Source organism: Cynocephalus volans, chromosome 5, assembly GCF_027409185.1.
Source record: "Cynocephalus volans isolate mCynVol1 chromosome 5, mCynVol1.pri, whole genome shotgun sequence".
Taxonomy (NCBI): domain Eukaryota; kingdom Metazoa; phylum Chordata; class Mammalia; order Dermoptera; family Cynocephalidae; genus Cynocephalus; species Cynocephalus volans.
The window spans coordinates 41,921,246-41,935,918 of NC_084464.1; the positions used below are offsets into that span (position 1 = coordinate 41,921,246).

Below are 14,673 nucleotides of genomic sequence, written 5' to 3' on the forward strand. Positions count from 1 at the left end.
GGAGCAAGAGACCAATTTATCATCTGGAAACTTAAAGTCTAAACATTAGTGCCAGATATTAGAAATGAAGGTAAGTTTGTCATTTCATTGCCCTAAGAGAAAATGGTCTTGCCACAGAGGGGCACATTCTAGAATACCAAATGAGATTCGGGGATACGTTATAAAATATATTTTAAGACAGATTTTCCTTCTGGATATGGGAGGGGAAAGATGGGGTGTACATGTATGTGTACACGTGTGTGTGAACTGTGAATTTGGGAATATGTACATAAATGTAATAAGAATGTTATCTATGCAATTTTATTAATGTATGCCCGCTTTTTCATGGTATGGTGTGTTTGAAGGGGAATGCTTTAGGACTAGCCTGGCTGACTTGGTGTGTGACTATGTAATCACAGCACTAAAGAATTTGACTTTTTATAACTCAACATCTCTAGCCACCATTGGACCGTAAGCTTAAAATCACCTTTTATAGTTTATTCATCTCCAATACAAGGTTACTTCAAAAAGTTCGTGGAAAAATAGAATTAAAAGATAACTGGAAACTTTCCATGAACTTTTTGAAGTACCCTTATATGATACCAGAGCAGTAAATTCATCTAGAAATAGAGGTCAGACTTTGCATGTCTTTTTATCCTCCACAATCTCTAGCATAATAGTGTCTGATTTACAAAAAAAAGACGAGGACCTTGGAGTTAGTCAGACGAGTCAAAAATGCATTCATAAACAATGAGACCTTGGGCAAGTTATTTAACTTCAATTTCCTTTCTATCCTACTCTACAAAATAAGACTATGGCCTAATGTTCAAGTGAGTAAAGATTGGAGTTAATATATGAAAACAGATATAAATTTCATTACCAGTTCTGTCACCACCTAGTATAGGAACTCTTAAAAACCTGGGCCGGCCCGTGGCTCACTCGGGAGAGTGTGGTGCTGATAACACCAAGGCCACGGGTTCAGATCCCTATATAGGAATGGCCGGTTAGTTCACTTGGGAGAGCGTGGTGCTGACAACACCAAGTCAAGGGTTAAGATCCCCTTACCAGTCATCTTTTAAAAAAAACAAAACAAAAACAAAACCTGTCTGATCTGTAAAATAGGGATGGCAATAGTTAGTATTTATTAAACACCTAGTACATGCCAGGCACTGTTCTAAGAGCTTTGCTTATTTAACCCACTTAACTCACTTCTATTTTATATGAGGAAACTGGGGCACCAAGAGGTTAAGTAACATGCCCAAGTTTGCTCAGCTGGGAAACAGTAGAGCCAAGATTCAAACCCAGGCAGTCTGGCTCCCAAATCCTTGTCCTTAATCTTATTAATACCTGTTCTGCCTAATGAGATAAAATGAGAGAACCATATAAACATGATGTTGTTATAGGGAAGAGGGTTTTTTCCTAAAACATCAAAAATTAAGAGATTATTATTTTTAAATTAAGAGCAGCAGGTATAATGTTTAAAATTGTGTAAGGGCTATCTGGCTAGCACAGTGTCATAACACCAAGGTCGAGGGTTTGGACAGCCAGACACCAAAAAAAAACACAAAAAAACGTGTGATGAAAATAAGTTATCTACATAACGATACCAGTCAGGAAACTTGCAGTAGAAAGGTTTCTATGTAACTTTTATCCATCCCATCAATCATTTTGGTTCCTGTACTATTAGGATATTTGATTCAACATCATTCTCAAGGGTCAAGGGGCCTTTTCACCCTTGAGAATAATGTTCCCTTTGTTCACTGTGTTCCCTTTTCATTTGTTTGAGAAATATTTGATATTAAAGCCAGGAGGACAGGATAGAAACCTCACAGGTCATATAGTTCAAACGCCTCGATCTACACATTTAAAAAATTGAGGTAGCAGGAAATGAAGTGACTTCCCCATATCAAATAACCCACTAAAGTCAGCTGTGCTAGGTAGAACCAAGGTCTCCCGAATTCTGGTCTACCAGAAAGTGTTTTTTTACTCTATCCAGCTAACTCTTGACTTAAAGGCCAGTATGCATGTGTGTGATTATGATCATCACACTAGATCTCACAGCAGGAGGGTCATGGACATTGGAAGCAGCCTCTACTCACAGCAAATTAGAAATCAGTAGTCAACAGTATAATGCATTGTGTTAGAAAGTAAACTGAAGCACAATAAAGAGTTTATTTGAGCAAACAGCGATGCGTGAATCAAGCAGCTCCAAACCAGAACTGGTTTGGGAGCTCCATAGAGGGAACACGAGGGGGGATTTTATAAGACAAATACAGAAGAAGAGCAAAGAAAATGTTTGATTGGTTACAGTTATACAGTTGCCTCATGTGGCCTATCCCATTGGTAAGTCCCTAGGTACATAATTATAAGTTTGTTGGCTGCTTCTGATTGGTTTCCCTTAAGCTCTGTTTTTCCTTAATATGGGCATTTACAAAAAATAGCTCAAATCTTTTATGTTTAAATCAAGCAAGGTTAAAGTCACTTCTGAGGCCTAACAGGGCTTTGTCTGCTCAGGGATTCTTCTGGCCCGGCCTCCATTTTAATTTAACAGTTGCATTAATAAAAATAAACCACCTGAAACAAGAGAGGTGATAATTCTGATCTACCAAGCGTTGGTTAGGCCAAGCTCGGGATATTGCCCCTATTTTTAGGCACTACACACTATCAAAGAAAGTGGGGGAAGTAGTCTTAGAGTGGGATCTGTCCTTAAAGATCGGAAGGGCTGCCAAGTGGAAGGGAGATTAGATTTCTTCTTTGGCCCTAAGAGTACAACCAGAAACAGGGAGGCAGCTGAAAGAGCACTGGTTTGTAATTGAGTCAGGCTTAAGTACAAGTCCCACACAGCCACTGACTAGTTATGACCTTAGGACAACTTAATTAGCCTTTCTGACACTAGGTTTGTTCATCTATAAAACGGAGGTTCTATCTCTCTCATAGGATCCTGTAAATATATAAACCATGAAATACGAGATTGTGGCTACCTAACTAAACTAAGGATACAGATCTGCAAATGAGATTACAGTTGGCAAATATACACTGGATGTGCTTCCATCCCTTCCCCCAGCCCATCCCCATATTCCGGGTTTTCCTTTGCCTGTAAGGAAGGGGTGGGTAGTGTCGCCCATTTTTATTTCGTCCTTCCAAACATTCTGGGAGTTTCCCCCCTTTATTTAGGCCAACCACAGCACAGAACAGCGCTTCCTCCTGCTGGGTTTCTCTGACTGGCCCTCCCTGCAGCCGGTCCTCTTCGCCCTTGTCCTCCTGTGCTACCTTCTGACGCTCACGGGCAACTCGGCGCTTGCGCTGCTGGCGGTGCGCGACCCGCGCCTGCACACGCCCATGTACTACTTCCTCTGCCACCTGGCCCTGGTGGACGCGGGCTTCACCAGCAGCGTGGTGCCGCCGCTGCTGGCCAACCTGCGCGGCCCGGCACTGTGGCTGCCGCGCGGCGGCTGCGTGGCCCAGCTGTGCGCGTCGCTGGCGCTGGGCTCGGCTGAGTGCGTCCTCCTGGCCGTGATGGCGCTGGACCGCGCAGCCGCCGTGTGCCGCCCGCTGCGCTACGCCGGGCTCGCCTCGCCGCGCCTCTGCCGCGCCCTGGCCGGTGCCTCCTGGCTCGGCGGCCTCGCCAACTCCGCCGCGCAAACCGCGCTCCTGGCCGCGCGGCCGCTGTGCGCGCCCCTCAGGCTGGACCACTTCATCTGCGAGCTGCCAGCGCTGCTCAAGCTGGCCTGCGGCGGCAGCCGAAACGCCACCGAGAGCCAGATGTTCGCCGCCCGCGTGGTCATCCTGCTGGTGCCGTCCGCCGTCATCCTGGCCTCGTACGGCGCGGTGGCCCGCGCAGTGTGGGCCATGCGGTCCAGCGGTGGCAGGAGGAAAGCGATGGGCACGTGTGGATCCCACCTGACAGCCGTCTGCCTGTTCTACGGCTCGGCCATCTACACCTACCTGCAACCCACGCACAGCTACAACCAGGGGCGGGGCAAGTTCGTTTCGCTCTTCTACACCGTGGTCACACCGGCCCTCAACCCGCTCATCTACACCCTCAGGAATAAGGAAGTGAAGGGGGCAGCGAGGAGGTTCCTGAGGAGTCTGGGGAGAGGGCAGGTGGGACAGTGAGTGGGTCGGGGAGGGGAGAAAGTATGAGCCCAGGGCCCAAAAATAGAAATACCCATTGGAGAGTAAGTCAGTTTAACCTTCGGAGTGTTCATTTCTGTATGAGAATCTGCAGGATTTGTCTTTAGAGCACCCAGGGTTAATAGGGGAGATCCCTTACTCCCATCAAGAAATATTTGGATTCTTGAGGGGAAATCCCTATATCCTTTATATATACAGGTTTAGGGAAGGGGAAATGGCCCTCGGGTTTTCTTCCAAGCTGATAAAGAGAGGAAGTATGATTTGGTGGAGACATTTCCCATCCTCAGGGGATGCTATAACCATCCCTCAAGAGTCCATATGCAGGCAAGATGATGTGCGACACGGTGCTTACCTTTAAGCTTCCTCCTAATCTGACAGAAGACCCCATGGTCTCCGCCATCAGAAGTTTCTCAAGTTGGCAAGGAAATCATGGTCCTTACCCTGCAGGAGACCCCATGCAGAAAAGGGAGCCATGGTCTCTCTTCCCAGGAAATTAGTCCAACCTAATGCAGACCTAGCCAGATGCCCAGTGCCCACCACACAGCATCTGACCCATAAGTGTGATGAGGAATGCCCATAAATGTGGGGAATTGTGCCGAGTGGGATTAAGTTGGAAAACCCTCCTGCAAGAGGTGTGTCTTGAACAAATTTTAAAGAGAAAGAACTAGGACAGGTGGGGTAAAAAGCAAGTATGTCACAGGTTATGAGAAAAACATACAAGTGGCCAAGACATGAGACAGGGACAGTAAGACAGAGCAGAAAATGGAGGAAGGAAGATGGAGGAAGGGACTCGAGTTACCAAGAGAGGAGTAGGGATGTCCTGATGAAGGAAGCAGGGGGGAAATGCCCCACCAGTCAAATCCCGGGCAGAGTGTTGGGGTCAACTCAGAAGCCAACCACTTAACCCCCTCACTTGGACTAATACCCCCGACCTAGAGAAGACCTGCTAGACACTAAGGCAGGTAAGACAGAGACTGGTCCACAATCCTGCACCTTTCAGAAAGTCCATTCCCTCCTAAGGCACATCTACCCAGAAAAAGCCCATACTAAAGACTCAAACTCCCTAGGTCCCCATGGAAAATATCTTCCCATGCCCACCATCATCCCCAGAAATGAGAACAATTTTAATTGAGTGTTGGACATAGAGGAAAAGAGGGGCTATGTTGCCTGATTTCATTTCATACCAAACAGCTTTCAATAAGGAGAAAGGAACTAGTTTAATTGAATTTCTAATTTTTTATTAATGTCTGAGTAATTAATTCACTTCATACTAATAAATCATTCAACTATTCCCTATAAAAAATTCAATTTGGCTCAACAATTATTGAATGTTATTATAGATGGAAGCACAGTTTAACGTATATAGAAACACAGAAAACAGTAGAACATGGATTCCGACCTAAAACTTACTATTTTGTCATATGGGAAAGGAAATAGGAATTTTTCTATATATCAGAAGTTAACCAAGAAAAGATTAAATTTCAAGCTGGCTTTGAATGCTATCTCTAAAATGCCTTAAAATTTTATTTTCTATTCTCAATAATACATTGTAAACAATTCTGCCACTTAATCAATTATGTTAAAACCAAAGAATCATAGAGAAAAAATATTCTTCATCTTACCCCAAATCTTACTCTATTTATCTCATTCTCATTAATTGTGGAAAATCATCAAAGGATGTGGTTAGTGAGTGACAAAAAGAAATAAGCTCTTTAGCTCCTGATATCACCCTTCCCAGAGTGGTCAACCCCCAATGCAGTGGTATGTCAGGAAGAGTAAATCCCCCTTTCTGATGCAATAATCTGCCATAATCTTCCCGTCTTCCAGTTTTTTTCCATTGCAAGTCACAATCTGGGTCTTAGGGCTTACAGCAGTCTTTGTCTCAATCATCTTTTTCACCTGGGCCACTGAGTTGGATCTTCGCACCTGGAGGAGGTGTGTCAGCCCCTCATCACCTGATTCCACAAGGGTCAAGGGTAGCTCCTCATCACTGGGCTTCACCACTTTCAGGGTGAGGTGGATGGTTTTCTCCTTGTCAATACCATAAGATGACAGCTTTCTCTGTGGCTTTAGGGTCTTGGAACCCAGCAGAAGAAGCTGGTCCTGCACAGGAACCTTAGTCTTAGACCGGACATGTTCATTAATCTTCTTCACTCTGTCATCTGGGTTGGCACCAAAGGTCATTAATCCCCATTCCTTGGAAGAGACATTCACCTGGGCAACGAAAGCCAAAAGACAGTTGCCTAGAATGCCTGCCACCCTTTACAGCCCCTGCTCCCCCCATCATAATTGTTCCCACCCTTCCCCTGCCTTTCTGATCCTCCAGCTCCTTTCCAATAATCTGTGCTTTCTGAGAAAAACTGGAATTTGTGCAAAACAGATTCTTATGCAAAAATGACCACCCAATGCCCTTCCTCTAATTTAAACCTTATAAAACCTTTTTAGTCGGTATGGAGGCGGGAGCTGATCTGACTCAGTCTCCCCTCCACACCGGTGGAATAAATCTTCTTAGCTGAAATGGCACCCGGCTCGGGTCTCTCTCTTTTCTCTGTCTCACCGCAGCCAACAACCCCCACTTCCTACTATATATCCCAAACAGCAGCTAGTCCAAAGTCAGATTCAAAAGAGAACTCGGGGTCTTAAATGCCCAGCTTCTCTTCAGAGAACCCCTCTTCCCATTCTGCAGGTATCAATGCCTGTCTTCTGTCCTTGAAGATGTCTTCACAGTCACCTGGCCTCCCCAAGCACTGTCCCTCATTAATTCCTGAGATCTTCCCCAACTCTCGGAAGTGTCTTTCCTTTCTCCATCCCCTTTATCAAATCCCAACTTACACAGAGGCAGGAAGCATTGGGAGACATCTTTGCAGTTGAGAGAGCAGAAGCAAGAGACTGAGAAGAAGGATCTTGCGTCTGGCTTATATACAAGCAGTTGAGTTGGAAATCCCCTGCCTAGACAGCTGTGTTTGTCTTACTTTGCTGTGCACTTTGTTCTTGCATATTATCTTGAAGTTTCTTTCACTTTTGCTGGGGTGGAGTTAATAAACAAAGAATACTTCTTGATCATGCACTTCTCTCTTCGGCCGATCCATTTGCACTTTTGCCCAAACATGGTATGGTCCTTCTCTGTTGAGAATTTTTCCCTTATTAATCACTCATCTCTCTGCCCCCAGTCCCGACTTATGACTGTCTAAGCCTGCAGCCCTGGCCCCTAACTGGTCTGAAGACCTGTTATGCTTGGTGACCCTCTCCTGCTGCTTTTAAGAGCACTCCATCAGCCAGGGCCCTTTTTGAGAGGAAGAGCACCCAGGAGAGGACAGTCAGGGTTGGCAAGGAATGATGTGCCTGTGAGAAACCTCTTCACACTAGCATGGCAGAATATGTAAAACATGCTTTGAGAAGACATCAGAGACATAACCCTAGAATGATAAGAGACAGGAGTCTGAGTCCCAGGGTTGCCGCTTACTACATTACCTTAGGAAAATCTGTTCATTTCCTTAGATACTGGTTTCCTAGTCTATAAAATAAGATGATTGTCTTCCAGGATCAGAAAACTTTGTAATGTGTCCTTTACAAAGATCTTTGGATTCCTGGATCGTGAGTTCTCCAAGCTTCCTACCCTGTCTCAGAAGCTACAAACCAAATACACTACTTGAGAACAATTCTAAACCAACACTTAAATGCTTGCTACTTTCTTCCACACACCAAAACAATCCACATCCACTCTCACACTGCAGTGCCTTTATTTCCCCGCCTTTACTCCTGATGCTCCTCGCTACTGTCATCCCACAAATAACCTAAACGTGCTGCTCACTCCCTCACTGTTAAGATTTGGATTGAGACAAAGGGTTTGCAGGAGCTGTGCGTCCTCAGGGAATTTATGCAGTCACTCTGACCCTCCTAACATTCCAGTTCATCACTGCCTTCTCCCAAACTCCTAGGATATTATCACAGAATCAATTTTTTTAAAAAGCACTTATTAAAAGTGCTTCATATTTTTTCCAAGTAGCAAGTCTGTAAAAATGCCAAGTTACCATCTTTGTTTTGCTGTGTTTGTAATGGCCATTCACTGAAGCTTCATTCACTGACCCCATTTTATTATAAAGGGTTCTGTCCTGGAGAATTTCAATTTGCAGAAGTGCCCACATGGGGTAAAGAGATCCAAGAGCTCACTCTGATTTTTTAAAAGCCTAATGTAAATCATATTCTTCTATTTGAAGTTCTTCTTCGATAGCCAGTTAATAAAATTGGTACTATTACTTAAATGTATTTAGTGGAGTGGACATACTTTTTTAAACACATAGAATAAGTATGAGGGGAAAGAGTGCCTGATAGACTGGAAACCACTGGCCTCTGCTATTCTCCTTTTTTATTTTTATTTATTTATTTATTTTGTCTAACTTCCTTTCTATCTTTTATGTATATGTTTATTATTTTAGCTCACACTTATGAGTGAGAACATATGGTATTTCTCTTTCTGTGCCTGGCTTATTTCACTTAATACGATTTTCTCACTATTTTCTTTTCAGAATGTCTCTCCAGATTTTTGTCGTCTCCTGTGTTTAGAAACCAAAGTTCTGACCTCTGGCTGCTGCACAACAGAAAAATGGTGCCCTGTATCCACTGTCCAATAGGATTTGGGGATGCTGAAACATCACCAGTGGCTAGGCAGAAAATGTCAGATCAGGTTGAGGGTGATGGGGGAAAACCAAACAGCCCTGCAGCAGGGTAAGACTGGGGGAGGGGCCTGAAAGAGAAAGGAAAAGCAGTACAAACCCAGACTTGAGTGAACTGCTTTCACATTTCAAAATTTATTTACACCCACTACTTTCTTAGAACATCATGATGTCATTTCTGGGAAGGCAAGAGGAAGAGCAGATGGTTAATAGCTGCTTAAAATTAGATCACTCTCTTCTCATACCCTTTCCTTCTTTGCCCTTCTCACCTCAGTAGTCTACACAATTTCGGTGCCAATGTCCACATTATAAGGGGCAGCAAGGAGAGCTTGGCCAGAGGTGCCAGGAAGAGGAGCCCAGGAATGACATTTCAGGATAGATATTTGTCTGTTGATGCCCCCCAGATCTGTACCACAGCCCCAACCTAAGCTGCAGATGTGCACATCTAGCTGAGTCCATGCATGGTTCCCAGAATTCCCCTCATATCCTTAAATGCACCAAGTTCCCTGCCATCTCCAGGCTGCTGAGCATGTCTTTTCCTCCAACTCTACCCCAACAGCATGAATTTATAAGAATACACAGTGTAAGCAGTATGTCCTTCAGGAAGTCTTCCCTAACTCTCTTCCTCCCGATCCTGGGTTGTGTGCCCAGCTTCTGTCCTCCCATACTTCCCCCAAAAGCCATTCAGAGCACATTTCTCCAGCAATAGGATCATCTGCTTGTCTTTCACCCCCAGTAAACAGTAGGAATCTTGAGGGTCATGATCGTGTCTTAATTAACTGGCATCTTCAGCGCTGCCCCAGCATGCTGTCTGGCACAGGAAATACTTAATACTCATTAAATGCATGAATGAACATGTAAATGAATAACAAAAATGGGGAAATAATATTTAGTGAGTACTTATATTTCAGGATATATTATTAAATGGTACCTCATTCAGCATTCTAATGAAGAAAGTATTTGTTTCCTTGGTGATAAACAAGAAGCTAACTCACCCACAGTCATCTTAGTAGTAATTGGTAAACAAGGGCTCAAATGCAAATCTCTATTTCTATAGTTCTATTCTTCCTATCATATTGTGTTGCTTCAGTGGAAAGAAAAGAAAGGAAAAAAGCACCACTGAAGTTGGGGATTTCCTGCATGGGGTTACTACAAGGACAAGCTTGGGATATTCCCAGGAGAAATGAGTTCAGAAGATTCCCTACCCAGAAAGGACCTGGATTCTGAGAAGCAGTGCCCTTTCAAGGAACATAGGAACATGAACAACAAAGCTGGACTCTGAGCTCTCTCTCTCTCTCTCTCTTTCTCTCTCTCTCTCTCTCTCTCTCTCTCTCTCTCTCTCTCTCTCTCTCTCTCTCTCTCTCTCTCTCTCTCTCTCTCTCCCCGCTCCTTCCTTCTTATGTGAAATTTCCTCCTTGCCCAAGGCCAGGGCAAGGGCTGTCCCAGACAACCTAGTTCCCCTTTGCTGACCACAGGCAGGATTTCTTGGGACCTGATTTCCTCCTTGCTTACTACCTCAGTGTTAATTGGACTTTTTTTCCCCTCAATGTCACAATAAATTCTTTCAGAGGCAAAAAGACCTCTTTTCATTTGTCCCTCTAACAAATTCAGAAAACCAGCCAATATGAGAGATCATACTATGGACATCTTAGCAATGTCTCAGATATCTACAAACCTCCCAGCTTGGCTCTCACTAATGAGGTGGTCTTGGACTGATCACTGCCCCCATCGAAGCCTCCTTGGAACAAAGATCTCTTTCTGGTATTTTTAATAATGTCCATGAAAGAGTTACTAAAACTACTTTGAGATCTAAAATATTGCTTCAGAAATGCCAACCAAACTCAGCCAAAAATCTACTGTGAATTCTCATTTGTAGGTGGTAGGGAAAAAATTTGTCTGCCCTCAAAGTAGAGCAGTTTGGGAATACCTATCAATATTTAAAAAGGACATGCCAAACCAAAGCAACCTAAATCAACTTGAAATGTGAAATCTCATTAGCAGCATAAATGGATGGATTGTACCTGCAAGAAACAATATGGATAAGTATTCTAGAAACCTATTGGGTGAAAAAAGTAAAACCAAGAAGACTATAAAGTATTACACACTTTATAAATCTCAAAAACAAAGAAAACTACATAGAAAGACAGAGAGAGAAACCACTTTGAAATTCAGGGTATGTTTGCATTTTAACAGAAATGAAGCCCAATTTAAATGCTGATATGAGTTACTTGAAGGAGATTTTCAATAGGAAATAAGACCCTTAGGATTCCTCTGATACTATCTCATCTTGTCACATCAAGTCTAAAGTTTAACTATAAGAACTTAATGTTTGTTAAAGTAATTTATTACTTACGTGAAAGACATAATTAAGAGATCAGTGGAACTATTAATAGAGCCACACATATTCACTTTACTAAGGGTAATGTTATTGTCTGAAACAAATGTTCTAAAGAAAAATAAACACAAGCAAAACTGCACAACAAAGTATTTATGACCACATTTAATTAATAAAAGTCTTATAAAATTTATGTAAATAAGGTAAACAACAGTTAAAATATAGGCTGGCTGACTAGCTAGATGCTGTTTAAAATGAAATATCAAACCACAGACTGAGAAAAAAATACTTACAATGTGTTTATCTGACAAAATGCTTTTATCCAGAACATACACAGAACTCCAACAATTCTATCATAAAAAGAGAAATGCTATAAAATATGGGCAAATGACTTGAACAGACATTTCACAAAAGAAGATATAACAAAAATGAAAAGATGCTCAGCAACTTAGTCATCAGAGAAATGTAAATTAAAGCTATGAGATTAATAAGTCTAAAGATCTAACGTGCGGCATGAAGACTATAGTCGATAATATCCTATTATATACTGGAAATTTGCTAAGAGAAAAGATTTTAGGTGCTCTTGCCACACACACACACACACACACACACACACACACACACACACACACACACAAAAGGTAACTGTGAGTTGATAATGTTAATTGGCTTGGCTGTAATAATTATTTAATTGTGTATATGTATATTAAAACATCACGTTGTACACCCTAAATACATCCAAAAATTTGATTAAAAATATAAAAATAAAAAACAATAATAAGATCAATTCACACCCACTAGAATAGCTACATGACCCAGAAGTTTCACCCATAGTTATTTACCAAAGAGAAATGAAAATATATATCCAAAAAGACTTGCACATGAAAGTTCATCGCACATTTATTCATAACAGCAAAAACTGGAAACCATCCCCCATTAGTTTCTATTGCTGCATAACCAATTACCCCAAAACGTAGGGACTTCAAACAACAAATATTTATTATTTCACAGTTTCTGTGGACCAGGAATTTAGAAGATTCTGAAGATGATTTCTGGGGAGATGATCTCACAGTTTCTGTGAGTCAGGAATTCAGAGGTAGCTGACTCTTCAGAGGTAGCTGATTCTAGCCTATGCTCTCTTTTGAGGTTGCAGTCAAGGTGCCAGCCAATTACAGTCCTCAGAAGATTTGGAGGAAGCTGGTGGATCGGCTTACAAGATGTCCCAGCCACATGTTACTTATTCTTAGTAGGGAGCCTTAGTTCCTTTCCATTTGTACCTCTCCATCACTCCTTGTTTAGTTTCTGCCAACTGAACAATCCAAAGAAAGAACAAAGAAGAAGTCACAATGCCACTATGACCTAGTCTTGGATGTCACACACCATGATTTCTGCCACATTCTACTTGTTAAAAGTGAGTCACTAAGTGCAGCTCGCGTTCAAAGGGAAGGGAAGCAAGCTCTACCTTGTGAAGGGAAGAACTTCAAAAACATGGGGGACGTATTTTAAAACAACCACAAACCTAAACGCCCATCAACAGGTGAATGGATTAACAAATTGTGATATCCTTAAACAATGGATTGCCTCACTGCTGCAAAGTGGATGTGGGCTATTGGTCCACAGATCATCCTGCAACCCACGACTGCATTAGCTCTTCCAGGTATTTTGTCAGCTTAGACAATCTTCACACGTTGCCGTCAGACCCAAGTGCCAGGCTCAGTGATGGTCTTAGAATTACATTTTTTTTTCTTAGTTTGGTTAGGTTTGTCTTCTGATTTTAGTTAATTTTAGATTCTCTTGCTGTTAGATGATATGTGATATATTATCAAAATTTCCAAGTTTTGTGGCATGTAAGATATTAGTGGAAGATGCATGTTTGGGAGTAGGGAAGGCACAGAATCACGATATTTAACCTAATGTAGACACCAGCTTTTCATGGCCATTTGCCTGACAACTAGCGATGAGCACTGAAACTGGTTCCCATGGTGCATAGCCTATAGGTAGTTCTGTCCTGAGCCAATAACAGCATAAAAAAGATACATACCTGTTTCCACACTGTCTGTCTATCACCTATTGATCTATTTATATAACTGAATAGGTAAAACATATCCAGGTTGCAAAACTAAAGAAAAATAAAAATGAGACAAAGTATATGATGAATAGTAAGTCTCCTTCTCATTCCTGTTCCTCAGGCAACTCAGCTTCCAAACCGTGACTTTGGTGTTATAAGGCTGTGTTCTAACCAACTCAGCTAACCAGCCAGCCCAGTTTCTTTCCGAAATAACAGAATATTATATATACACTTTGCAACTTGATCTTATCAGTTAACTCCACTGTATGCACTTCATTTATTTTGTTCTTTATTGATAAATGTTATTCTCATCTTTTTCCAACTACAAATTATACCACTCAGTAATAAAAAAAGGAATAGACTACTGACACACAAATCAACATAGATGAATCTCAAAAAATATTGTATGAAGTAGAAGAAGCCAAACACAAAAGAGCATATACTGAATGAATCTTCCATGTGATGTTCTAGAACAGGCAAAACAACCTAAAATGATAGAAATCAGATGAGTGGTTGCCTAGAGCATGAAGTGGGGAGGATTATTGTAACTGGGCATGGGAAATGTTCCGGAGTAATGGAAATATTCTATATCTTCACTGGGGTGGTGATTGCCTGGAGTGCACATTTGCCAAATTGTACCTCAATTTAAAAGGAGAAAGAAAATAAGCCAAGTAAGGAGGTATCGAATGAGCACACTGGGGGCTTTACAGGAAAAACTGGAAATATGGGACACTCGGGAGGCGGGGAGAGAGGAGAGAATAGTGCCCTATACTCCTCAGTGACCCAGAGGAGCAGAGGGTGACCGTTTTATTTACCAAAGGGAGCACTGTTGCTGGCACGTTTCCTCTGAATCCTCCCATCTTTTCTTAAACATTAGTGGCAATTACTAATTAATTGTCTGTTGGCCGTGGGGCCCCTAGTCTTGGCAAAATTAATGAGCTGTTTCTCTCCATGGGATGAGAGTCTTGGGATCTCTCTCTCCATCATCTCACCATGCCTCTCTTTCTACCTCCAGTGCCACTAAAAGAGAGGTTAACTTACTGGATTGAGGAAAAGAAGCCTTTAGCAAAGAGCTCCATAATAAAGAGTTACCTCTGCCTCACGCATCCAGCAGACTGATGGTGGGATGGTTGGTACACAGCCTTTTGGGCCAGCCCACCTGGGTTCAAATCTCAGCTCTGGTGTTTATTAGCTAAACTTGAAAGAACAAATTACTTATCCTCTGTGGTGCTTTCATTTATTTTTCTGAAAAAGAAGATAATAATAGTACCTACCTCTTGAGGTATTATAAGGAGCAGTAAATGTGCAGTGCTTTTAAAAGTGCCCAGGTAATTAAGCAATAGCAACCACTACTCTTACTTGAAATCTAAACTCTAATCAATTTCAAGGGTGTAATATTCCTTCATAGTTTGCATTTAGTTCTTTTTTTTTTTTTTTTTCTGACCAGTAAGGGGATTGCAACACTCATCACGGTGGTGTCTGCA

At 42.2% G+C, this 14,673-nt stretch overlaps 2 protein-coding genes across 2 annotated transcripts; one reads left to right on the forward strand and one right to left on the reverse strand.

The window, feature by feature from the left end:
• The first annotated feature begins 64 nt into the window (after nucleotides 1-64).
• On the forward strand, nucleotides 65-4,095 carry LOC134378982 (putative olfactory receptor 2I1). The gene is made up of 2 exons (XM_063098259.1): nucleotides 65-70; nucleotides 3,154-4,095. The coding sequence occupies exons 1-2, from the start codon at nucleotides 65-67 to the stop codon at nucleotides 4,093-4,095; spliced, it is 948 nt and encodes a 315-aa protein (XP_062954329.1).
• A 1,286-nt stretch (nucleotides 4,096-5,381) lies between these two features.
• Nucleotides 5,382-7,181, reverse strand: UBD (ubiquitin D). Its single transcript, XM_063098051.1, has 2 exons — nucleotides 6,946-7,181; nucleotides 5,382-6,327 (listed from the first exon to the last, which is right to left on the reverse strand). Exons 1-2 carry the CDS (start codon nucleotides 6,970-6,972, stop codon nucleotides 5,857-5,859), a joined length of 498 nt encoding a protein of 165 aa, XP_062954121.1. The 5' UTR covers nucleotides 6,973-7,181; the 3' UTR covers nucleotides 5,382-5,856.
• Nucleotides 7,182-14,673: the final 7,492 nt, after the last annotated feature.

What these genes read in the sequence shown, in the direction of transcription:
- UBD (XM_063098051.1), bottom strand. Translation starts at nt 6,972, where the DNA reads ATGTCTCCCAATGCTTCCTGCCTCTGT. An exon ending in CCAATGCTTCCTGCCTCTGT is followed by an intron (nt 6,328 to 6,945) that starts GTAAGTTGGGAT and finishes TTCGTTGCCCAG; the next exon opens with GTGAATGTCTCTTCCAAGGA.